The sequence below is a fragment of the Penicillium expansum genome (assembly GCF_000769745.1).
Source record: "Penicillium expansum strain MD-8 chromosome Unknown contig309, whole genome shotgun sequence".
In the NCBI taxonomy this organism is placed as follows: Eukaryota; Fungi; Ascomycota; class Eurotiomycetes; order Eurotiales; family Aspergillaceae; genus Penicillium; species Penicillium expansum.
In genome coordinates, this window is record NW_015971368.1 from 80,196 (window position 1) to 102,750 (window position 22,555).

Consider the following 22,555-nt stretch of genomic DNA (forward strand, 5'->3'; position numbering starts at 1 on the left):
TAACCGATGTCTCGGGCCTTGAAGCGGGAAAACTCCTGCGGGGGAACAGTTGTGGGATCCGGATGATGACCCCTGTATTAACTCTAGTAGCGCCTACAGTGGCTACCGGGAAAACGACACCAAGCCCTTAGTTGTCTTTGGATCCAACATAGACCAATAGACCAATGTCTCGGCAGTCTAGCCTCATTATGCCCCCGAGATGGGAGAAATGTGGAAGATCTTCCGTCAATCACAGACGAGATCGCGCGCCACATTTCTTTGCCAACTCCTCCCCGCATGCTATGAACTTTCATCCCGGATCATTCCTAACGGAGTAAAAAATATCAGAAGCGATTGGAGACGAGTGTTCGGCATTTTCCACATTTGCACCACGTGATGTTAGTGCAGTTCAAGCCTTGTCTGTCCGCTGAAGTATACGATTCTCCGGAGTGATGGTTAATTGCTCCATTTGGGCTCATGTATTTCCGGGCTCCTCTGTATATGTAGAGAGGATACCCCGGACAATGGGTGACATGTGGAGGTAGATCTTCATCCCCATATTATTCTATAAAATATCCACTTCTCCAAACCATGCGTCTCTCGCCAGCATGGTACCAGGTATGAATGATTACTCCCACTAAGAAGACCGAGCTGATGTTTTGATATAGTTCCTGGTTGGCGTCTTTGCCTCTCTTGGATCATTCCTTTATGGATGTATGTCTCCAACCTCCGTTCTTGACACACGGGATCTAATATAGTCGCAGATGATCTGGGTGTCATCGCCGAGGTGCTTGTCTGTCAATCATTTAAAGCAAAGTTTGAGGCAAATGATACTCAAACGTGAGTCTCGCATACCATACAAAATATGAAAATCTCTAACAACTTTGCAGAGGTTTAATTGTGTCTCTGTTCACAGCTGGCGCATGCGTCGGTGCTGGCTTTGCGGGTCCCAGTGGCGATTATTTAGGTAGACGACGGACCATCTCGTTGGGATGTCTTATCTTCACCCTCGGAGGTGGTCTTCAAACCGGTGCGAGAACAATTGCCTACCTATACAGTGGACGATTCCTGGCCGGGTTAGGGTATGTGATCTCTCTCATAAACAGATACTCTAGCAAACACTAATGACATTGATTCTTAGCGTCGGTTTCCTCACGATGATGATTCCTCTCTACCAAGCCGAGATCTGTCACCCCAGCATCCGTGGTAGAGTGACGGCCTTGCAGCAATTTATGCTAGGTATTGGAGCGCTGTGTGCCGGATGGATTGGCTACGGAACGTACACCGGCTTTTCGCCGGATAACAATGCACAATGGCAACTTCCTCTCGGTTTGCAGATTGGTCCTGCGGTGTTCTTGGGTCTTTTGATCTCTTTCTTCCCTGAGGTGGGTTTTGATTTCCATCGGGTCAGCCTCATTCACTAACGCTTATCCAGTCGCCTCGCTGGCTCATCGACAACAACCGAGCCGAAGAGGGATTGCGTACATTGGCCAAGCTTCATGCCCATGGGGATGAAAATGATACTTGGGTCCAGGCCGAATTTGCCCAGATTCAAGAGAGCATCACATTTGAACACGAGAACGAGGCAAAGTCATATGTGGAGCTGTTGACAAATCGCCCCTCGTTCCGTCGGTTGTTCCTTTGCTGTGCATTGCAAGCATCGGGCCAGATGACCGGTGTATCCGCCATTCAGTAAGTGCACAATGACTTACCACTGCCAGTTGGTCAACATCGAATCAACCAGCTAACAAGATTTCGTCCATAGATACTACTCGCCCACAATTTACGGCCAAATCGGTATCTCCAACGAAGACACATTGAAGTACCAGGCAATCAACTCCATCATCGCATTGATCGGACAGTTCCTGTGCATGATGTACATTGATCGCTTCGGTCGTCGCTGGACTCTGATCGGTGGTAATCTCGGCAACATGGTGACCTTTATCGTTGCAACCGTGCTGCTCGCACAGTTCCCTCCAACAAGCAACAACACCGGCGCGCATTGGGGATTCATCATCATGACTTGGCTGTACAATTTCTCGTTCTCGGCAACCTGCGGTCCTTTGACTTGGATTATCCCAGCCGAGGTGTTCGATACTCGCACACGTGCCAAGGGTGTCTCGATTGCCACGATGATTTCTTACGCTTTCAACACAATGATCGGTCAGGTCACACCCATTGCAATGACGAATATTGGGTATCGCTATTACTACCTATTTGTCGTCTGTAACTTCACCAATGCGCTCTTCTTCTGGCTCTTGCTTCCGGAGACAAAGCGCGTGCCTCTCGAGGAAATGAACCAAATGTTCACAAATGCACCATGGATTGTGCCTGGAAGTCGCAAGGAAGACTATATGACTCATGATCTGGAGCGCAAGGTCGAGGCGCAGGAGGTGAAGCAAAATGCGGTCCATGTTGAGTAGAGCGTAACCACAGGGGAGGAGTTTGTAGAGGAAAGTGTTTGTGTTGCATGTGTGGGGGGGGATTAGTTGATTTGATATTGAGATACAATAATACAGTTGTGACCTGTGGAGTGAAATGTCCATAAATTGCTGTCGTCTTGTAAAATATATAAGCAAAGACACCAGAACAGATCACTTGAGAATGTCAACAGTGCGGACGTCGTCGGCTTGTCCGGGGTTGTCCACTAGACGCAACTAGTTAGTCGCTAGTAGCGACTAATAAGCCAAACTCGACTGACAACCTGAAAAACTCACAACCCCCCTATTCAAATGTCAACACACACAATAGTAGAGATGAGGTGAAATGCTGGTAAAAAGCCAAGCTATGCATTCTTATTAGACTTGTCAAGACATTTACTTCTTGAATCATTGATTTGGTTTATATCATACAGCGCTAACATAGATATTTGTGGTAGCGAACTTGCGAGGTCCCATAGAGGTTGGCCCATCATTCCGAGTCCGAGCTGTATCCTCCTAGGCCAAGCGAAACCGGGGGCGGTTTCGGTGGGCTATTTGGCTTTACTTGCCCCTTCTCTGTATCTGTTACCACCTTGGACTTTGTGGCAGGATTTGTAGTTTCAGATGCTGTGGCAGAAGTAGCGGGTGTAGGTTGACCGGACTTGGAAGTCCCTTGATCCAGCTTCTTGGTACTTGAACCGTCAGCTCCTGCCTGTTTCTGCGAGTCTTTCCCATTTTGTGTGTCCTTCCCAGCGGCGTTCTCGGCGACTGAAGCTTTGCGCTTCTTTCCTGGAATCAATGAGTGCCTATGTTTATCATGCCGTCTCTTGCGAGCCAGAGTAGTCCATTCTTCTCCTTGCACGGGTGTCGCGTCGGAGGAGGTTGATTGAAGTAGAGCTTTCTGGGCCTCCTCGCGCTGTCGACGGAAGGCTTCAAGTTGTTCTGCCGTCTCCCTCTTTACAGCAGCCTCCTTGGCGCGTGTTGACTCGAGAACTGAATCTAGGAAGTCGACTTCGTCTTCATCGAGGGATCGAAATTGGTTTTTGAGACGGGATTTCTCTTCAAAGGCTTCTTGTTTGGCCACTGCATAATAACCGAGGAAAATCACCCTAACATGTTAGCCAGATTCCCTGGATGAATTGTCCGCTCTTTTCTCCGTTTGCGCAGACTGGGCCAGGTAACCGAGTTGGGCTCACTTTTATTGCGCTCCAGCACCTCAAAGAGACTTTTGCCGTCATCCTGCTTCCCTATCTCGGCCTTTCGTCTCCGCTCTTCCTCGAGCTCCTGCTGCGCTCTGAGCCACTCATCGTCCCGCTCGATCGGCTGCTCGTTTGTCCCGGATGAAACGAAGCCTGATGACATAGTGATGGAGGCTGGGTAAAATGATTATGAGGTCACGGGATGTAGGACTCGGGTATAATGGTCGGTCGGAATACGAAATTATCCGGCGTCGGGGGGCCGGGAAAGGATGTGGGGTACGTGGAATGGACCGAAACGCGAATAATAATGTTGGGTAAATAAGACAGAGAAATTTCTGGAAAGGGAAGTTTCGCGTAAGACAAATGATAAGTCGGAGATTTCGGAGAATTGGGGAGTCGATCTCAATTGGAAGATGTGGGCCAGTTAGAGTGGAAACGTGCATTTAGCCAGAATTATGTGTCCGCTGTCCTTGGTTATACCTTCAGAAGCAGTCTCACAGTGGAACTGGATATGGCCAGTCGGGTAAATTCTTTGATCACTTCGTACACGGGTTTGACGCGGTACTCTGTCGAAGTAAAGGGAATCAAAGGAATCAAGGGAATCAAGCGGAATAACGTCCAACATGGCCAATCTCCACCCCACTCTACCCTCCCCTCACCACGACATCATCGCTCTTGGACCTGCCCACTTTAGAGTCAGCACATTATATAAAGAACACTTGTCTCTTGTCTCTTGAGCCCCCCTTTTTTTTTTAATTTATTATTCAATCTCTCAAAATATACCCAAAATGTCCAACCAACACACTCAGTATGTCCCTGGCAATGCAATACACTCAGACCATCGCATTAACCCTTCTCCCTCTACAGGAAGACCTACACCCTCAACACCGGTGCTAAGATCCCCGCCATCGGTCTGGGAACATGGCAGTCCAAGCCTAATGAGGTCCGCGTGGCCGTGAGGGACGCTCTTCTCGCCGGTTACCGCCACATTGACACTGCTCTGGCTTACGGCAACGAGGCCGAGGTCGGTGCGGGTATCAAGGACTCCGGCGTGCCCCGCGAGGAGATCTGGCTCACCACCAAGCTGGACAACCCCTGGCACAAGCGTGTGACTGAGGGCATTGATTCCTCTCTCAAGGACCTCGGTACCGATTACGTTGACCTGTACTTGGTTCACTGGCCCAGCTCCACCGACCCCGATGACTTGTCTAAGCACCTGCCCGACTGGGACTTCATTAAGACCTGGTAAGTGACACTTCACATTTCTCCATTGGGAAACCATCGCTGACTCCTCGTGTCCATCACAGGCAAGAAGTGCAGAAGCTGCCTGCCACTGGCAAGGTCCGCAACATCGGTGTCTCCAACTTCGGCATCAAGAACCTGGAGAAGCTCCTGAATGACCCCAGCTGCAAGATCGTGCCCGCCGTCAACCAGATTGAGCTGCACCCCAACAACCCCTCCCCCAAGCTGGTCGCCTACAACACCTCCAAGGGCATCCACTCTACCGGTTACTCCTGCCTGGGCTCCACCAACTCTCCCTTGTACAAGGACCCCACTCTCCTGAAGATCGCGGAGCAGAAGGGAAAGACCCCTCAGCAGGTGCTCCTGGTTTGGGGTATCCAGAAGGGCTGGAGTGTCATTCCCAAGTCCGTCAGCAAGTCTCGCATTGAGGGCAACTTTGATATCAACGGCTGGGAATTGACTGCCGATGAGGTTAACCAGCTTGATAACCTCAAGGACCGCTTCAAGGTCTGCGGTGACTCATGGCTCCCGATCAAGGTGTTCTTTGGCGATGACGAGTAAATATGTCGAAAATGATACAATGTTTTATGAGTACATAGGCTTTAGATACCAAAAGAATGATTTGGCCATGACATAAACAGCTTCTTCATATTTATATAGCGAATAAGCTTAATTGCCCAAAAAAAGGTGTTTATTGCAACCAAATATTGATTAAGCAAGGTACATCGCTCCAATTCCATTGATGACATCATAACAACAAACATAACGTATGGTGCAAACAAGAGAAACGCAAACTTTTTGGTCACGAGAGTGGCGTCGCACAGCCACTGCGGAGCCTAGGGCCTGAGGCGGAGAGATAAGGGTGTATACCCGTGGACCCCATCGTCATCAGACATCCTTCCTCTCTCCTCAGCATCTGTCCCCACCATCTTTAGTGAACTGTTGTTCATCTCTGAAATATCATCATGGCGCCTTCAGCAGGCCACCTGCTGCTTCCTAAAATATGGAGGGCAGCAAGGTATGTCTCCCCTGTTTTCTCGAGTTACTATGGAGCCATTGACTAACATCCTCCTAGGTTTGCCTACGCAAAGGCCTCTAAGGCTATACGATCCAAACTGCCAGAGCCTACAGAGTACTATCCGGTGCGATACCAACCTGCCTATGCCCGAATCAACCCTCGCCAGCCAATCAGCCGTGCCGCGGCCATCCGTCAAGCCCGCAGTCGCCACTTCTCGACCCGTGCAGCCGGTGCCTACGCCTCTGCGATTCGATCCGGCCTAGGAGCGGATACCACTGCACGTACCACCTCTCGCATTGTGTCTAATATCAGTCGACTCAGCAGCCGTGCACCTTTTGCTTCAACTCTTCGTCCCAATCTGACCGGTGGGACCCTTGGTCGGACTGCCGGAGGATACGCTGCTGGAGCGGGCCGTTTTGGTGGAGCTAGATACTTTTCCCATGGGCCTGCAGCACCAGCACAAGTTATTCAGAATGTGTCGCAGGGTGTCCGCGCTTTCTTCTTGTCTGGGCAGAAAGTTCGCTTCGACGGCATTGATCCCCACACCGGAGAGAAGCGGTATAAGTCAGTGAGCAAGCTGCAGGACCAGGCAGAGCAAAAGATGAATGCCAACCTGCACAGCGCGGCTGGCTCATACATTGACTTCCAAGTTTCTCCGACCATCACTGCACTCAGTGCTGTTGGTGGTCTCGGCAAGCAGGACCGTTCCGCCTCGTGTGACTCTCTGAACTCCGAGGGTCTTATGGATCTGCTTTCTGCCGATTTTGCCCGTGCCTTGAAGGATTTCTCTGCCGTGATGAACGACCTCAAGCGTCTTTCATCACTTGGTGATCTTCCGATCTCCCTTCACGACAGATCAACTATACGGGTGCGCTTCCCGGGCTGTGATGCGGACACCGTAGAGCAACTGTGTTGTGAGGCCGGGATTCAGCGTGGCAAAGTCGTGCAGGATGAAGACTTCGATCTTCGCAATGGTGCTGATTTGGCTCTCCTGTTCCCTTTCGCACCCAGCATTGCCACTTCCTCCGACACTGATTATTACTTTGAAAAGGCCCCAAAGTCACAAGCACAGTATCCCGCAGATCTTGACTGGCAAGGGATGATGACACCAGAAAGCTGCACGCAATCATCACCAGGTGGCAGTCGGGATTCCGGCAATGCCATCAGTTTCGAGGACAGTGAGCTGTTTGGTGCCAATCCATGGAGATCTTCCACCAAGAGCTACTCTAGTATTAACATCAGTGAACTCGGAGATCAGCCTTTCTTCCCGGAAATCTCCAGCTCTGGCCAACCGGAGAGTAACTCTGCATATGAAGGTGTCGAGGGGATTTACAAGTTCTTAGCTGAGTGTGATCAAGCTAAGCGTTGAGGAACACGGGCTTGGATTGCGTCCTATTTTTCTCCTTTTTCCCTTTCTCCCATCACTCTTTTGATCTTTCCTTATTTCTTTCCTTTTCTTTTTTTCTTTTTTTTTCCTTTGGCACATATCCCAGGCTGAGACCGGGACTACATACATGATGATACAGATACCACTCCACTCTTTAACACTTCTTTCAGTGTTAGATTTACTCAAATGAATGAGGTCATATTGAAACCCACTCGCTTGCTTTAAATCAATGTCACTGTCGATATAATACATCCAGGGCAGTCCAGAGTATCAGCTAACCTTTATGGACGCCCTTGACCTGGCTCAATACTGATCCATCCCTCTCAATTTAGGGTCTTTGGATTATTACGGCCTAAAGGATTGTACGGTACAAGTGTCCGTTGATACACCCTTAATTTCCTTTGCGTGAGATCTCCTCGTTTCATGTAAAGACTAATCCGGCTGAAGAACACGCCACGGTGCGGGGTCTGAGGGATGTGAATAATGTGGCTTGTCAAAAGTAAATGGCGTTTCTGCAGCAATTACCTTGACCTTGAAGATGTCATAGTCTCTATATGTCTAGAACAATATCCATTCCATTGCAACAGTCTCTCAACATTCTTTCTCCATAAATTCAATCGTTCTGACACCCTTCTACTTCACCTTGCGACAGCCGAGGAACTTCCTCTACTCGCAGCTAAGCGGAGACGAATAGCTTGACCTGGCAATATGGAGCAAGCCTAAAACGGTGCTCCCGCACCGAGTTTGGGGAGGATCGACGAGAAGTGTCCTATTCGGGGACGGGGCATTAATGCCGCGCTGATGCAGGGGTTTTGATATTACATTCCACCCTCTCCCCTTGACTATCTAGGCAGTTTATAGTGGTTTCAAGGCGCAGATTACTCTGCCTTGTGTTACATCTACCCCGGACGAGACAATATTCATCCAGTTTTAACCACGTGTAGGACATAGCATGCCGTGTCTTGGCAATGTCTGGGAATGGTCATTTGAGCGGAGATAGTTCTGATCTCATACTCGAATATTTCGATGTGGTGCGGCATAATCTTCGGGTTTACGGCTTCAATCTCCGCAGAAGCAGGAAGACATGCGTCTCCCTAAGGTATATAAAGTCATATAATTCCTACACAATTATCCACAGCATCACAAACAAATAAGAAACATTCAAACCTACTGCTTCCAGACCAGCAAGATGCGATCTCTCATTCCATTTGTGCCTCTGCTGGCTTCATTGTCAGCAGCTGCTGCAATTTCAAGCACAGCTAGCCCAACCGTAACTGCTGTAGCCTCGGGAAATCCCTTCTCAGGACACCAGCTCTACGTCAATCCGTATTATGCATCTGAAGTTTCAGCATCGGCCTTGCCATCCATGACAGGTGCTGCTAAAACCGCTGCCAGTGCAGCCGCTAAAGTTCCGTCCTTTTATTGGCTGTGAGTTCATTGTATTGATGTTCTATACAACTCGACCACAATACTAATGTTTCTTTGTCAGGGATACTGCTGACAAGGTACCAAAGATGGGAGAGTTCTTAGCTGACATCAGGGCTCAAAACAAAGCCGGTGCTAGCCCGCCCATTGCTGGCCAATTTGTTGTTTATGATCTGCCTGATCGTGACTGCGCGGCTTTGGCTAGTAATGGAGAGTACTCTATTGCCAATGGTGGTGTTGCGAACTACAAGGCGTACATTGACGCCATCCGCAAGGTGCTGGTTGAATACTCTGATATTCAGACTATCCTCGTTGTTGGTGAGTAGGCCTTGCTAACTGATCACTTTGACGTGTGGACTGAGGGAATAGTTGGTGCTGACTTCGTGTTTAGAACCGGATAGTCTGGCCAATTTGGTTACCAACATGGGTGTATCGAAGTGTGCCGGCGCACATGACGCTTACTTGGAGTGCACTAATTATGCTGTCACTCAATTGAACTTGGCTAATGTTGCCATGTATCTTGACGCCGGTAAGCATTTCCCCAAGTTCCTGGAGGCAGTAACCAGGGTATCCTGTGGCGCTAAAAGGCATGCAATCATTTCTTATATACATCCACTAACTGTTGATATAGGACATGCCGGATGGCTTGGCTGGCCTGCCAATCTGAGCCCGGCAGCTACGCTATACGCCAATGTCTACAACACTGCCAATAAACCCGCATCTCTACGCGGACTTGCCACCAACGTTGCCAACTACAACGGCTGGTCCCTCACTACCTGCCCATCATACACCTCGGGAGATGCCAACTGCGACGAGAAGAAATACATCAACGCCCTTGCTCCCCTGCTTAGGAGTGCAGGCTGGGATGCCCACTTCATCACCGATACCGGTATGTAATCTGGAAACCTTCTAAAATAACACCATAGCAACGGGTTTCTACCATGAGTCAAAGATTCCATACTGACTATTTTTACTTAGGCCGTAATGGAGTCCAGCCCACTTCGCAAAATGCTTGGGGTGATTGGTGCAATGTCAAAGGAACTGGTTTCGGTGTTCGACCAACTACTGAGACAGGAGATGCCTTGGCCGATGCCTTTGTCTGGGTGAAGCCCGGTGGCGAGAGCGATGGTACTTCGGATTCCAGTGCGACTCGCTATGATTCCCACTGTGGCTACAGCGATGCTCTTCAACCTGCTCCCGAAGCTGGCGCATGGTTCCAGGTAAGAGCGCCCTAATTGAGGGGGTTATTTTATACGATGCTAATGACTTCACAGGCGTACTTTGCTCAGCTTGTTCAGAATGCTAACCCCTCACTTTGAATCGGCGGAATTGGCAAGGCTAGTAGGTAGACGGAATGGAGATGATGTATCGTATTGAAGATTCTATTCACGATAGTGGGATAGCGAGGACAAATTTTGAACCTTCACTTATGAATCAATTTTAGTCATCGTGTTTTAATTGCCCTCGTCCGCCATAATATGTTTCAAATTTATATTCTTCGATTTGGCTATTTAAATCTTTTTCGTGATATTTGCAGGGAAGAAGTGATCATAGTAAGGTTCATTTTAATCATCGAAATGTTTTTATCAAGAGTTAGAATTGTCCGCACAAGTCCAAGGCTTTGACCCCCCAGCTTTGAGTGAATCAATGATACTAACGATCGAGCCGTAAGTACCTGCCACTGTCATGAACGTTCCAATCACAATGATAAATAAACTCCAGCATGCCATGAACTTCCATTTCCAAGTTCTGTCAGTGGTTCTCCAATTATCGTAGAACCACATGCAGCCGGTGGGTTGGTAAGCTAATGAAGCACCTAGACACGCCCCAATGAGGGAGACGAGACTGTTAAAGAACGGAATACCACTGGCAATGAGGTAGGCTACCAGGGTAGAACCAAATGTGCAGCTGAGCCAGACGCCCCAATGGGTCAAGGTGTTCGAGGTCAGATGATCCGAACCTCGCAAGATGCGAACGAAGACGTATTTGCTTGGAAGCTAGAATAAATTAGTTTGGAGGCCGGGCTGTGAGAAATTTTCGCCACTTACATGTAGAACAATGGTGGTGGAAGCAATAAGGCCAGGCAAAGCGATTCCATATGAGATCCTCTTGATAAGCGGGCCGGCGGAGCCAAGGGCAGGTGATGCAACATCAGATCCGCAGTAATAATAGACCACGATGCCGATGACCAGATAGATAATAGTCGATCCAAGCTGGCTAACAACGAGCGATCGAGTAAACAACCGCGGGTCACGCATTTCAGCGGCGATGGAAAGGTAGGCGGGTGTGGCGGATCATGCGAAGATCAGTGATGAGACAGCTGCAACTCCTTGTGCGAAAGTTGGAGAGTTGGTTAGTTTGAAGTCTGAAGACCAAGGGCCCTCCTGGGGCGCAGAGGAAGGTCGATCCTGGATGCCAACGCTGACAGTGACAATCAGAACTATCAAATTTTGTTAGATATGAGACCGGGAGCAAGATCTTAAAGCGACCTACCGGCACTGAGAATGCAAACTAATCCAACCCACGCGATCCAAGTAATCTTGCCCAGCGTTCGAATACTGGCGAGTGAGAATCCAATAACAGCCGCAACGCCAACAAATGCAGCAGTACATGTTCCATGGTCTGAGATGGCGTTTAAGCTGATAGAAATGCCAAGTATGCCTGATCCTGCAACAAAGATCCAGTCTTTGGAAAAGGTCAGCTTCAAAGCTACACACACAGAGAAGCAAAGGAAGCACCACTTACAGAGGGAAAATCCAATACCAAACACCTCTCTGCCCATTCTGCCAAACATCAAGCCACCAGCCTCATCAATGCCGTAAATCTCGCGATGTCTGATCTTGAAGATGCCGACCATATAACTTGTCCACGTGGCAATTCCTGCAACGATGCAAAGCAGAATGACACCTGGAATCATCCCTAGTGTGTCGAAGACAGACGGAATAGAAAGAACACCCAAACCGATTTGGGTCTTCATCATTAAAGCGACTGTGCCCAGCCAACCAACCTATTCTCGTTAGTGTGAGTCATAACGCCCGATCTTGAGAGCAACTTACATTGCGATAGTTAGGTCCATCCTCAGTGACCTCACCAAAAACAGGATCGTGAGTGAGATTTTCATCCTTGAGTATCTCACCCGTCTGTGAAGGGATATAAGTGATGGGCCCTGACGCCTCAATGTCATCTGGGATTTTGTTTTGTTTTTCCGCCATGATGAGAGTGAAATATTATCCCAAGACCAGAACACTGAAAGGGTTATAATGGAGACATATTATGTGTGTAGTTCTAGTCCTTTATATCAATAAAAAAAACCCGGAGATATATCAACTGGACCTCCGGTTGTCGTTGATAACTATTGACCAATAGGGTTGGTACTGGGATTGGAATTCGGGAGGAAAGTATAGGCGAGATAAGAAGAGTTCTGGAGCAAAGCCCTACTTATCCGCTACGGCCCCACTACCCCAGATATGTAGACATATGAGATAGGAGCTGCGGGACAGTTCGTGATGGGGTAATAGGTTGGCCAATGATCAGGTAGCTATCTTTCGCTATGGCCTGCCTTATACCGTAACCTGCGAGAGAATCTACTACGTGCTATCTCCAACTCCATATATCCAGTTTTTGCCTGAAACAATGCCGCCCTGTCGGATACGCGAGGCCATAGGTCCTTTGGGGGACTGAGACAAGTTCACCCTATAGATGTGAATAAGCGCAATGTGTCTGCAGGGCTTAGTTGACGTAATGACAACGTGGGTATGCACATATGGCTAACAAACTCTGTCTCATGGATATAACTATTACCCTAGTACGGAGTACGCTACGGAGAATAACAGATCAATAGCTTTCCCTAGGTGTGTTCTTCTAGAGATACTGAATTGAAGGACATGTCTCATTATGTACGTAATGGTCTCTCAAGCTCCCAAGTTCTGATAGCACTTGAAGTGTAGCCTTTTCCAATCGTTATAAGCATGTGAATTATCCAACTAGATCGATGCAATGACCTCAATCTCGACCTCAGCATCCAAAGGAAGACTAGCAACTCCAACACATGTGCGACACTATGCATAAAATTTAACGGTCAATGGTTAATACTCCGACCTTGTCTAGGGGGAAACTTACCGGCTTCACGTCGTGGGTGAACACCTTCGCATATCCCTCATTCACCTTTGGATAGTGATCCATGCTAGAAATGAAAATGGTGTGTTGACAACCTTGCTGAGGTCACTGCCGCCGGCTATCAGGACCTGCTCAAGGTTCCGAAGAGCTTGGACCTAGTTCCTAACCGTTAAAACGATGAATGACAACAATTGTCATCCCTTAACTCACTGTTCTATCGGCGGCGTCGCCACTGACAAACTTTCCTGTCTTCGGGTCAAGGCCAAGACTCCCAGAACAATAAATCATTCCATTGCAGATGATTCCTTGGGACATTAGAGGGCTAGGAGCAGGAGCATCTTGGCTCAATATAGCAACTTTTGAAGAAGACATAATTGATGAGGACTTTGTTTGATTATTCCTAAAGAATCGACAAATTTATATCTGATCCGAAGTCATAGATTCTAGTATTTCATGAGAATAGCAACTTTTCGCATACCAGTTTTGACAGTTGCATGATACTTTTAAGTGGAAGGGCACGCCGAATGAGACTGCATTGAATATCACTTGGTTAACTATACTTTAAGATTCTACTCCGTATACGAGGAATTCATTAGATTCTGAACTTTCGTATCTCCGCTCAATCATTTCCATTACCACAACCCCAAATCTCATATCGCATAGTGGACCCGTTTTAGCTAGCACTAAGAAGCTATGATAATGTTGATGTAATACTATTGTTATTTTTATTGAAAATCCCAGACGTCGGGCTTATCGGGGGTCCGTGTGGGGCTCCTGAACGGGAATCTCACAGCGTGGCCAATCGACGAACACCATGAACTAAATCCTCAACAAAGTTTGGGATCCCCAGATTCTACGCCTCTCGCGAAATTCCATAGTTCCCACATACTGGGCCACGCACAGAATACGCTGGTGTAGAATTATGTTTAGTGGAAGGTTTGACGCTTGGAGATAGCAGAGTCTAGGCCCGGTGGTGCAAAGATTGACGCTTTACAGTATCAATTGACAAAATGATATTGCTCACCATTCAGCTTGTCTATCGTAACTTTTTCCAAAAGCCGTATAATTCCGGGGCATGTGCATAGCAGGTGATGCGGATCTGTACTAAAACTCCAGGAGCATTTAGTATACCTAGCAAAAGAATTTCTAGCGGCCTGCGAAGGGGCACCACGGCCAAAAGTCGAGGACATATTTACACCAACAATAGATAGAAATGACTTACAACAATGAATTCAATTTTGAGAAGACAGTATTATGATTTTATACATGTATTAATAACACATGGGTATATCCGAAAGTATTAATATGATGAAAGAGAATCCAGTCATATCAAGCGTGAGAATCGCCGCGAGTCTGAGCCTGAGCCTGAGCCTCAGCTGCGACTTGAGCATCTTTTTTCGTTTTGATCTTTTGCCACCCCATCCCAAATGCAAAAGCGAACGTAGCCACCGAGGCACCCACTGCCAAGTAGAAAGTTTGACCAATTGCTGAGCTGTAAGCGCTCAAAACCTCCGGAAGGTCCTGCTTGCTGACGACACTTCTGAATGATGCTGCTCCTGCCGAAATTACTGCCTCCGCATTCACGGTGGGGGCAAACTTAGGGAGGCCTTCTTTGAGCCCATGATTAAAAACAAGGTTAGCAAAATTAAGGAAGAGAGATCCTCCAAATGTCTGTGCAAAGACGGCGAGGGAGGTCCCGAGTGCGACCCGTTCAGAAGGAAGTGTGTTTTGTATTGCAATCAGCGGCTAACGAATTGAGTGTCCACGTTAGCCTTTCGGCCATTTGAGCCCAATTTTTGATTCAAGGAGAAAGCCTAGGTCAAGGCAGCATGAGGATTCAAAATAGCTTACCGTTTGCATTCCACAACCACGACCTAATCCAGCGATAAATTGATACATTATCGGTCTCACGATAACTGTATGGGCAAGAACGGTGGACAACAAGCCTCCACCGATGGCAGCGAGAACAGCACTCAGTAGTGCCCACGGCCAGTAATAGCCTGTCCTTCCGACTATTGAGTTGGTGGTGAGTATATGATCGACACCAAATTTGATGCAACTGCTGGTGGAAGCGAGAGATAATGATGGAATTAGGATAGGAAAATTAGGCACAACAGCCATTCGCACTTACTTGCGAAACCAGAAATCACCGTCGTAAGAACCTGTGCGAAGATTCCAGGTAACATATACACACCACTCATTGTGGGGGAAGTATTCTTCACAGCCTGGAAGTAAATAGGTAGGTAGTAAGCGAAGACGAACAAGGAGCCGGAAAAGAACCCCATAAAAAGACAAGAGCACCAAACTTGTCGTGTGCCAGCGATCGAACCCGGAATCATAGCCATTGCATCCCCAACGCGACGCTCCCATAACACAAACACGACCAAAGCCAATCCCGCACCACAAAACAAGCCAATGATGGTAGAGCTTCGCCAGACATAAGTTGATCCTCCCCACTCTAGCGCGAGGGAAATCATGACTGCAAAGCCGGCAAATATCACGAAGCCCACAAGGTCTAGCTTTTGAAGGAGGCTTTGTGTGTTGCCCATCGCTTTCTCCATCGGTGCTCCGTTGGCAGGAGATGAATTCTGATTGGGTATCTGGATGAGGATAATAATGAGGGCAGCAACAGCCCCAATAGGGAGATTTACATAGAAGCCTAATTAGGAAATCAGTATATCAAGGAACATGGAATTGGAAGAGCCAATGGCAACATACACCATCGCCAGCTGGCGTGTTGGGTAAATACACCCCCGAGCAAAGGTCCACACACTACACCAAGTTGGCTCACTGAAGTAGAACGTTAGATAACGAACGATTTGCGGTACGTATACTCATTTGAGAGACCACTTACGACCCATCGTGAGTCCGATCAAAGCTGAGTGCTAAATTAGCTCATCTATAGCAATCAGAAGCGTTTCGGGGTTCTCAGGACTAACCTGGCTGTTGGTGCTTAGGAGCCACGGCCGCGAGAATTGTCAAGGTTCCAATGACGAGACCCGAACCCCCCATTCCTGCAATTGCTCGCCCGACAATTAACATATTCGATGTAGTTGCGGCACCACATAATACTGAACCCAATTCAAAAACCGTAAGGAAGGTGAGGAAAGTATACTTCGAAACCAGCTGTGTGTAGAATTTGCCAGCTAGGGGCTGGAGAGCACAACTGTATTAGTTAGTCGCGGGCATGTGGTCCAGCAGCAAGGTGAAGGCCATGGGAGACATACTTTGATATGAGATACGCGCTGCCATACCAGCCCACGTCAGTTAGGGAATGAAACTCGCTCGTTATATGTGGGATTGCCTATAGTTGGAGTCAATTACGGGTGGTTCATTGATTTCCGAGCAATACAGATGTCATCATACCGTGGCGATGATGGACATATCAAGAAGTATCAGGAATGAAACGAGGGTAGTTGAAACAACAACCAGCCAGAGCTTGATACCCGTGAGATAGTGGGTAGTGCACTCAGCCACTACGGGCACTGGGCTCTTGGCTTGTGCATTATGGGGCGTCGGGTCTTCGTCCATAAGGGGTAGAGGTTGTGGTATCGCCGCCACCTCAGAAATTGGATCAAAGGGACAATATTGATACGTGACTGATTATCCTGAGCCTTAGGGTAAACTTGGGGGAAGAGAGATGCGACCGTGGTCTATTGAGTTTGTCGAGAACTAAACCTCTGATGCCGAGTAATGGACGGGTAGCGAGTCAACAAGGGGCGCAGCGAAATTGGCCATGGGATTTTCTTTTTCTGTCTTTCTTTCGTGTTGTATTATTACTTTTCCGAGGGGTTTATAAATGTACCCGTGGACTGTATACAATGCAAGGACTAGTCCCTAGTCCCGTATGTGGCGCCGATCCTTGGTCAAGCATTCGGCAAACCGGAAATTGGGGGCTAATGCAACTGAACAGTTTGCCCAGGTAGATTTCAAATTGGTATTTCGATCTACCTTGACAAAGCACTTGATCCAGCAAGTAGTTATAGTAAGCGATGACTGTATCAGAAACAATGAGTACAAGGGGGTTTTTTTTTTAGAGGAACGAAGGAATGGAGTCCTGTTGTGATCTATATGTGAGCAACACTATGCACCTGCATATAAGGAGCAGTTCAAAATTATGAATGAGATCAACTATATACGACATTTTACTACATACGTGATAATCTTGGTGTAGCTACTGCTAAGGTTGATATTAAACGTGCCATAATACTTTCTACACACTCGCTAATTACCTAGAAATTCTACGCAATTTTTTTCTGTGCTATGCGAAGATCGATACCAAATTTCCTGTCTCAGGGTCTGTTTTTCTTTTTTGCTTTTTGAATGAAACACTAGTTCGTATGAGTTGCACATAGTACTCCATAGTATTCTTGTTACTGCCCCTCTTTTGCACCCCTATTCTCTATGCCCCATAGTACAGCTATTACCTATTAATCAACTAACTTGCTTGCAACATAAGTAGCCACACTAAGAAATGGGTGCGTAACGAATGTGGATCGGGGGACAGCGGTAATCCTGGCGCGGCCCACCTGCGGCTCCGGGCCGAAGAACACAGGGATCGAAGTACCTAGGCGTCATCTTAGGTGGCCATACTTATGCCATACTTATAATAATTCACAACATATCTTGGCTGATTGGTTACAGTCTTCAGGTTCTCGAAATCCTGTGCTGTTTTTCTTGTCATTTATCTCGTCCATAGAATTGCTTGACAGCAGCTATACTGTTAGCAGTTCGATCGGGAAAGTCACGATGAGACTACTATAACTGAGAATCAACTCGAGTGCTGTACTTTAGTGGGATATGTGCAAATGTCAGTGCCTGCATGGCTAGATATTAGAATGGTAGAAATGATAAATAGGTAGGGACTGTAGTCCCTCAGGAATGTTACGGTCCAATATTTGTTTATTTCGCTGCACCGACAATCGAACATTCCGATTGTCCGTTAAAATTCTTTGTTCTCCCAAGTTTATCATTACAAATAAGAGTCATACATAACTATATAATTGTGCATGTTATACGGCCAGATTTCCGTCGGAAAACATTCTTCCCCTTGCCTTTCTGTAAGACGCCCATGCTGCACCTATGTTGTAAGTGTACTTGGGAGGAATTTGGAATAGAGATCAATGACTAATTTATTACACAACATAAATACCTCTCTCTACCTTCGTTGAAAAGGTGATCTTGAATAGTAATTTGGCTTTTAACTGTGCTAAAAAAATATAGATAGATACAGTCTATAGAGAAGATTTATGCACCACATTGATGTTTCCAGTGACGACAGTCTTTGTCTGGAGATAGTCATCAATACCATATTTGCTTCCTTCACGGCCCATTCCTGAGTGTTTAATTCCACCGAATCTATAAGATTGTTAGAATATGCCAAAAGGCTAAAGACTAAAAGGAAGAGGATAGGGGAGGAATAGGTAAGTGGAAAACTCACGGACTTGCAGCATCAGAAATGACGCCTGTGTTGACGGCCACCATGCCAAATTGCAAGAGTTCCGAAACTCGATTAGCACGTGTGACATCCTGGGTGAAGATATATGATGCCAATCCCACATCACAAGCATTAGAGGTAGCGACAACCTCATCTTCCGTCTTGAAGGAGAAAATGGGGGCCACGGGGCCGAAGATCTCTTCATTGACCACAGACATATCGGGGCTCACATTGGTGAGAATAGTAGGCTCGAAGAAGTTTGGACCTAAACGGAAACATCTCGTCAGCAGAAGTGCATGTATGAAGCAACCTAGTATATGACATACCCATGTCAGACCTTCTCTTTCCACCAATTTCCACCTTTGCACCACGCTTCACAGCATCATCCACAAGACCGGCAACTCTCTCCGCGGCCGCGGGGGTGACCAAAGGACCGTGAGTGGTTTTCGCATCAAAGCCATTACCAAGTTGGAATTTGCTGGCTGCGCTTTTGAGTCTTTTGATAAATTCGGGGTAGATGCTCTCTTGGACAAATATCCGGTTAGAGCACACGCATGTCTGTCCAGAGGACTTGAACTTGCTACCGATCGCCGCATCCACAGCCAAACCGAGATCCGCATCTTCAAAGACAATGAAAGGAGCGTTACCACCAAGCTCTAGACCCAGCTTCTTCAAGGAGTTGCTCGATTGTTGCATGAGCAGCTTTCCGACACGAGTGGATCCAGTGAAGGAGATTTTCCGCACAGTGTTCGAGGAGCACAGGGCCTGACCAATCTCGGGAGTGTTTTCTAACGCAGCTACGCTGTTGATGACGCCTGTAGGGATTCCTGCCCTCTCGCCGAGCTTCAGCAAGGCGTTGGCTGTGAAGGGGGTTTCGCCGGCAGTCTTGACGACAACTGTACAGCCAGCCGCCAATGCAGGGCCAAGCTTTCTAGTGATCATCGCGGCGGGGAAGTTCCATCTGTAAAGGGTAATCTGTCAGTAAAATACAATCATTGCAAAGAATATTTGAGATGTTGGGCGCACTCACGGCGTGATAAGACCACAGACACCAATTGGTTCCTTCAGAACAGACACTCGGAAACTGGGCTGAGTGTGTGGAATCACATCGCCATAGATCCGCGCAGCCTCTTCTGCAAACCATTCAAGGAAGCTGGCCGCAAAGAGAACCTCACCAGCAGCATCTGCCTTAGCCTTGCCGTTTTCCCAGGTGATTAATGTAGCCAAATCCTCCTGGTTCTCCATGACCAACTCGTACCATCGACGCAAAAGCCGACTGCGGTTTCGACCAGTTCGAGAGCGCCAGGCAGGAAGTGCGGCTGCTGCAGATTCAATTGCTCTTAGCGCATCTCTGGTGTCTGACTCCGGACAAGATCCGATGAGTTTGCCGCTCGCAGGGTCTGTGGTAGGACCGCATAGTCAGTATTCAATCTTATCAGGAAGTTATTGGGGGTTGACAGCTTACCTGTGACGTTGAATCGCTTTCCAGACACAGCTTCGACCCATTTTCCATCAATGTAATTTTGACCGACCAGCAAGGACGGGTCCTTCAATTGGATGTTTGTAGCCATTGTTAAATTGGAGGTACTTAAAACAGTAAAATATTAGAGATAACTAAAATCAAGCGTCCAATGACTCTTTAACAAGACCCCAATTTATCAACCCCGCAATGTTGACAGTGGAATTGTTGAAGTTCGGGGTTCATTCCGAAGAGTCCATGGATTTTCGGTAGGTGACAGCGCTGGGGCCCGGCTGGGGAAGGCCACAGAGACAATTCCCCAACCACTTTGACATCGTCCCCCTACTTGACCAGTGAGATGCGGTGTGATTATTTGAGCCCCTCTTTCTCTGGAATCTCCTTCCCTTTAGGGCCTGATGATGGCATGTTGGCCTGGACCGATAACATGCATGGAGATTGAGATTGATCCGAAGGAGCGGTGATGGCCAAAGACGTTGCATGAGCCTATCACCAACCCTCGTTATCTCTGCCATAAATAACCAGACAATTGCACTTGGTCGCTTTTCTTCATTGCCCCCAAGTCACATCCCTCAAAATGCCGAAGACCGTAGAGACCGTCGACCTGTCCAACACCGCCGGTGCGTACTATGCACCAGCAACGGTCGCACCCGCTGGCAAGATCATCCACATCGCTGGCCAGCCCGGAAGCACAAAGAATGGCGTCGTGCCAGCGGACTACGAGTCCCAGATCCACCTGGCTCTCCTGAACCTGCGCAAGCTCATCATCGCCGCTGGGTCTTCAATTGAGAACATCGTCAAGCTGCAACTCTTCATCGTCGACTATGATGCAGCCAACCGCAAGCATACCCGACACATCCAACGATTCCTCAATGGCCACCGACCAGCCATCACTCTGGTCCCCGTTCCCAAGCTTGCTGTCGCGTCATGGCTCCTCGAGATTGACGCTATTATCGCCCTCCCAGAGCCCTCCCTGCCCCCTGTCCTCCCATCCGCCAACGAGAATACCGACGTTGTTATCATCGGCGCCGGTCTTGCTGGTCTTTCCGCCGCACATGATGTCTTGCGCGCGGGTTTGTCTTGCGTCGTTCTGGAGGCGCGCGATCGTGTTGGAGGCAAGACTTGGAGCTCACCCCTTAATGGTGGTGGTGTAATTGACCTGGGCGCGGGCTGGATCAACGACACTAACCAGAGCAAGGTCTATGCTCTGGCAAAGCGCTACGGTGCAGAGGTCATTGTGCAGAACACTCAGGGCAATGCGGTTCTACAGGACTTCGATGGCAACTGCTCTCCATTTGTCTATGGTGACCTACCCAGTGTAAGCCATCCACCACGAACAGACAATCTAGTAGATAGCAGAAGCTAACGGTCTGTTGTTTTTCAGTTTGATAAAGCTACCCAAGCCCACCTGGCTGAAATCCGCGATATGTGCGAAGCTGACTGCCAAGCTCTCGACACCTGGAGGCCCCAAGACACTAGCTTGGATTCTATCACATTCGAGGCCTACTTGCGATCTCGTGGAGCGAGCGAGGTGGCTATTGCCACTGGAATGGTCTGGACCCGGGCAATGCTTGGACAGGATCCGCAGGATATCTCAGCTCTCTACTTCCTGAACTACTGCAAGTCCGGAGGTGGATTGTTGCAGATGCGATCCGATCGCAAGGACGGCGGCCAATATCTCCGCATCCGACAGGGTACTCAGCATTTCTCCCTGGGATTGGCATCGTCTCTCCCGGAGAACACAGTGCGACTTTCTAGTCCTGTCCACTCAATTATCCAGAACGCCGACAAATCCGTCAAGGTTCAAGCGGGAGGTGTTGTATATGGTGCCCGCAAGGTCATCATCACCGTACCTTCTCCTGCCATGAAGACTATCTCATTCCACCCCAAGCTCCCTCCCTCGAAGCAGGCATGGATTGACTCCACTACGTACGGATACTACACCAAGGCCATGATGGAATTCCGCTCTCCGTTCTGGGTGAAGGCTGGATTCTGTGGCCTTGCTCAGTCTTTTGTTGGCCCTGCTAGTGTTGTACGAGACAGCTGTAGTCCCGAAGATAAGAAGTATGTCCTTACTTGCTTCATGTCCGGCGATCCTGGTCGGGCTTGGTCTGCGCTATCGCAAAAGGAGCGCGAGCAGAGCTTGCTGCAGCAACTTGGAAAGCTTTTCGGAGTTGCAAACCTCGACAAAGAATTCATTCAATTGACGGCATACGAATGGGTCAATGATGAGTGGGCCGGCTGGGGATGTCCGTGCACAGCTCTGACTCCTGGTGTCCTTGATACTCTGGGCCCTGATGCGTTGCGCGAAAGCTCTGGCAACTTGCACTTCGCCGGCACTGAGACTGCTGGTGAGTGGAAGGGATATATGGAAGGTGCTATTCGTAGCGGAGAGCGGGCCGCTGCTGAGGTTGTAAAGACTCTGAACGCTGGTATTGTTTCGCGTCTATAGAGGCATTGTTCGCCATAATTTGTGCTACATTTGAGCTTTCCATAGCAATGTCTGTTTATATTTCAAAATTACAACTATCCTTTTTGCTTTCCCTCCTTTCGGTTTATTTTTGACAAGAATAGTCGCTTATGCAGCCGCTGTCCTTGACGGCACAAGGCTTGATTAGTTCGATATATGTGATGCACGGTGTTGTTAAACACGATATATATAACTACACACACCGACATGTCTTCGGATATTCTTTTTAAATCTCATTTTAAATGTATACAGAGGTGGTAAAGCGCATAAATCATATATTGGACCTTTCTATGCATAACTAGGGAGTAAACATCGCTTAGGAAAGGGAGGGGAGGCGTGTCGACAAAAACACTGCCATTCTTCACCACGGGCTGAAGTTGCCTCC

At 48.1% G+C, this 22,555-nt stretch overlaps 9 protein-coding genes across 9 annotated transcripts; 5 read left to right on the forward strand and 4 right to left on the reverse strand.

Moving 5' to 3' along the window:
* Positions 1-570: 570 nt before the first annotated feature.
* Positions 571-2,402, forward strand: PEX2_090390 (sugar porter family MFS transporter; the record flags this gene model as incomplete). Its single annotated transcript, XM_016746309.1, has 7 exons — positions 571-597; positions 648-693; positions 744-819; positions 870-1,061; positions 1,121-1,364; positions 1,415-1,671; positions 1,745-2,402. 7 exons carry the CDS (start codon positions 571-573, stop codon positions 2,400-2,402), a joined length of 1,500 nt encoding a protein of 499 aa, XP_016597098.1.
* A 171-nt stretch (positions 2,403-2,573) lies between these two features.
* On the reverse strand, positions 2,574-3,761 carry PEX2_090400 (PSME3-interacting protein; the record flags this gene model as incomplete). The annotated part of the gene is made up of 5 exons (XM_016746310.1): positions 2,574-2,626; positions 2,697-2,703; positions 2,832-2,915; positions 2,965-3,482; positions 3,596-3,761. 5 exons carry the CDS (start codon positions 3,759-3,761, stop codon positions 2,574-2,576), a joined length of 828 nt encoding a protein of 275 aa, XP_016597099.1.
* A 625-nt stretch (positions 3,762-4,386) lies between these two features.
* Positions 4,387-5,401, forward strand: gcy1 (putative glycerol dehydrogenase Gcy1; the record flags this gene model as incomplete). Its single annotated transcript, XM_016746311.1, has 3 exons — positions 4,387-4,406; positions 4,466-4,843; positions 4,906-5,401. 3 exons carry the CDS (start codon positions 4,387-4,389, stop codon positions 5,399-5,401), a joined length of 894 nt encoding a protein of 297 aa, XP_016597100.1.
* A 404-nt stretch (positions 5,402-5,805) lies between these two features.
* On the forward strand, positions 5,806-7,227 carry PEX2_090420 (uncharacterized protein; the record flags this gene model as incomplete). Its single annotated transcript, XM_016746312.1, has 2 exons — positions 5,806-5,858; positions 5,916-7,227. 2 exons carry the CDS (start codon positions 5,806-5,808, stop codon positions 7,225-7,227), a joined length of 1,365 nt encoding a protein of 454 aa, XP_016597101.1.
* Positions 7,228-8,434: 1,207 nt separating this feature from the next.
* cbhC (putative cellobiohydrolase) lies at positions 8,435-9,989 on the forward strand (the record flags this gene model as incomplete). The annotated part of the gene is made up of 6 exons (XM_016746313.1): positions 8,435-8,673; positions 8,735-8,988; positions 9,062-9,199; positions 9,302-9,559; positions 9,649-9,890; positions 9,945-9,989. The coding sequence occupies 6 exons, from the start codon at positions 8,435-8,437 to the stop codon at positions 9,987-9,989; spliced, it is 1,176 nt and encodes a 391-aa protein (XP_016597102.1).
* A 975-nt stretch (positions 9,990-10,964) lies between these two features.
* Positions 10,965-11,882, reverse strand: PEX2_090440 (Amino acid transporter, transmembrane; the record flags this gene model as incomplete). Its single annotated transcript, XM_016746314.1, has 4 exons — positions 10,965-11,110; positions 11,164-11,355; positions 11,416-11,677; positions 11,727-11,882. 4 exons carry the CDS (start codon positions 11,880-11,882, stop codon positions 10,965-10,967), a joined length of 756 nt encoding a protein of 251 aa, XP_016597103.1.
* Positions 11,883-14,115: 2,233 nt separating this feature from the next.
* Positions 14,116-16,317, reverse strand: PEX2_090450 (MDR family MFS transporter; the record flags this gene model as incomplete). Its single annotated transcript, XM_016746315.1, has 8 exons — positions 14,116-14,532; positions 14,638-14,798; positions 14,918-15,445; positions 15,505-15,576; positions 15,641-15,664; positions 15,726-15,952; positions 16,014-16,090; positions 16,153-16,317. 8 exons carry the CDS (start codon positions 16,315-16,317, stop codon positions 14,116-14,118), a joined length of 1,671 nt encoding a protein of 556 aa, XP_016597104.1.
* A 1,703-nt stretch (positions 16,318-18,020) lies between these two features.
* PEX2_090460 (NAD-dependent succinate-semialdehyde dehydrogenase) lies at positions 18,021-19,794 on the reverse strand (the record flags this gene model as incomplete). The annotated part of the gene is made up of 5 exons (XM_016746316.1): positions 18,021-18,144; positions 18,227-18,488; positions 18,550-19,184; positions 19,254-19,623; positions 19,689-19,794. 5 exons carry the CDS (start codon positions 19,792-19,794, stop codon positions 18,021-18,023), a joined length of 1,497 nt encoding a protein of 498 aa, XP_016597105.1.
* Positions 19,795-20,277: 483 nt separating this feature from the next.
* On the forward strand, positions 20,278-22,152 carry PEX2_090470 (putative flavin-containing amine oxidase; the record flags this gene model as incomplete). The annotated part of the gene is made up of 2 exons (XM_016746317.1): positions 20,278-21,018; positions 21,085-22,152. The coding sequence occupies 2 exons, from the start codon at positions 20,278-20,280 to the stop codon at positions 22,150-22,152; spliced, it is 1,809 nt and encodes a 602-aa protein (XP_016597106.1).
* Between the last annotated feature and the right edge of the window lie 403 nt (positions 22,153-22,555).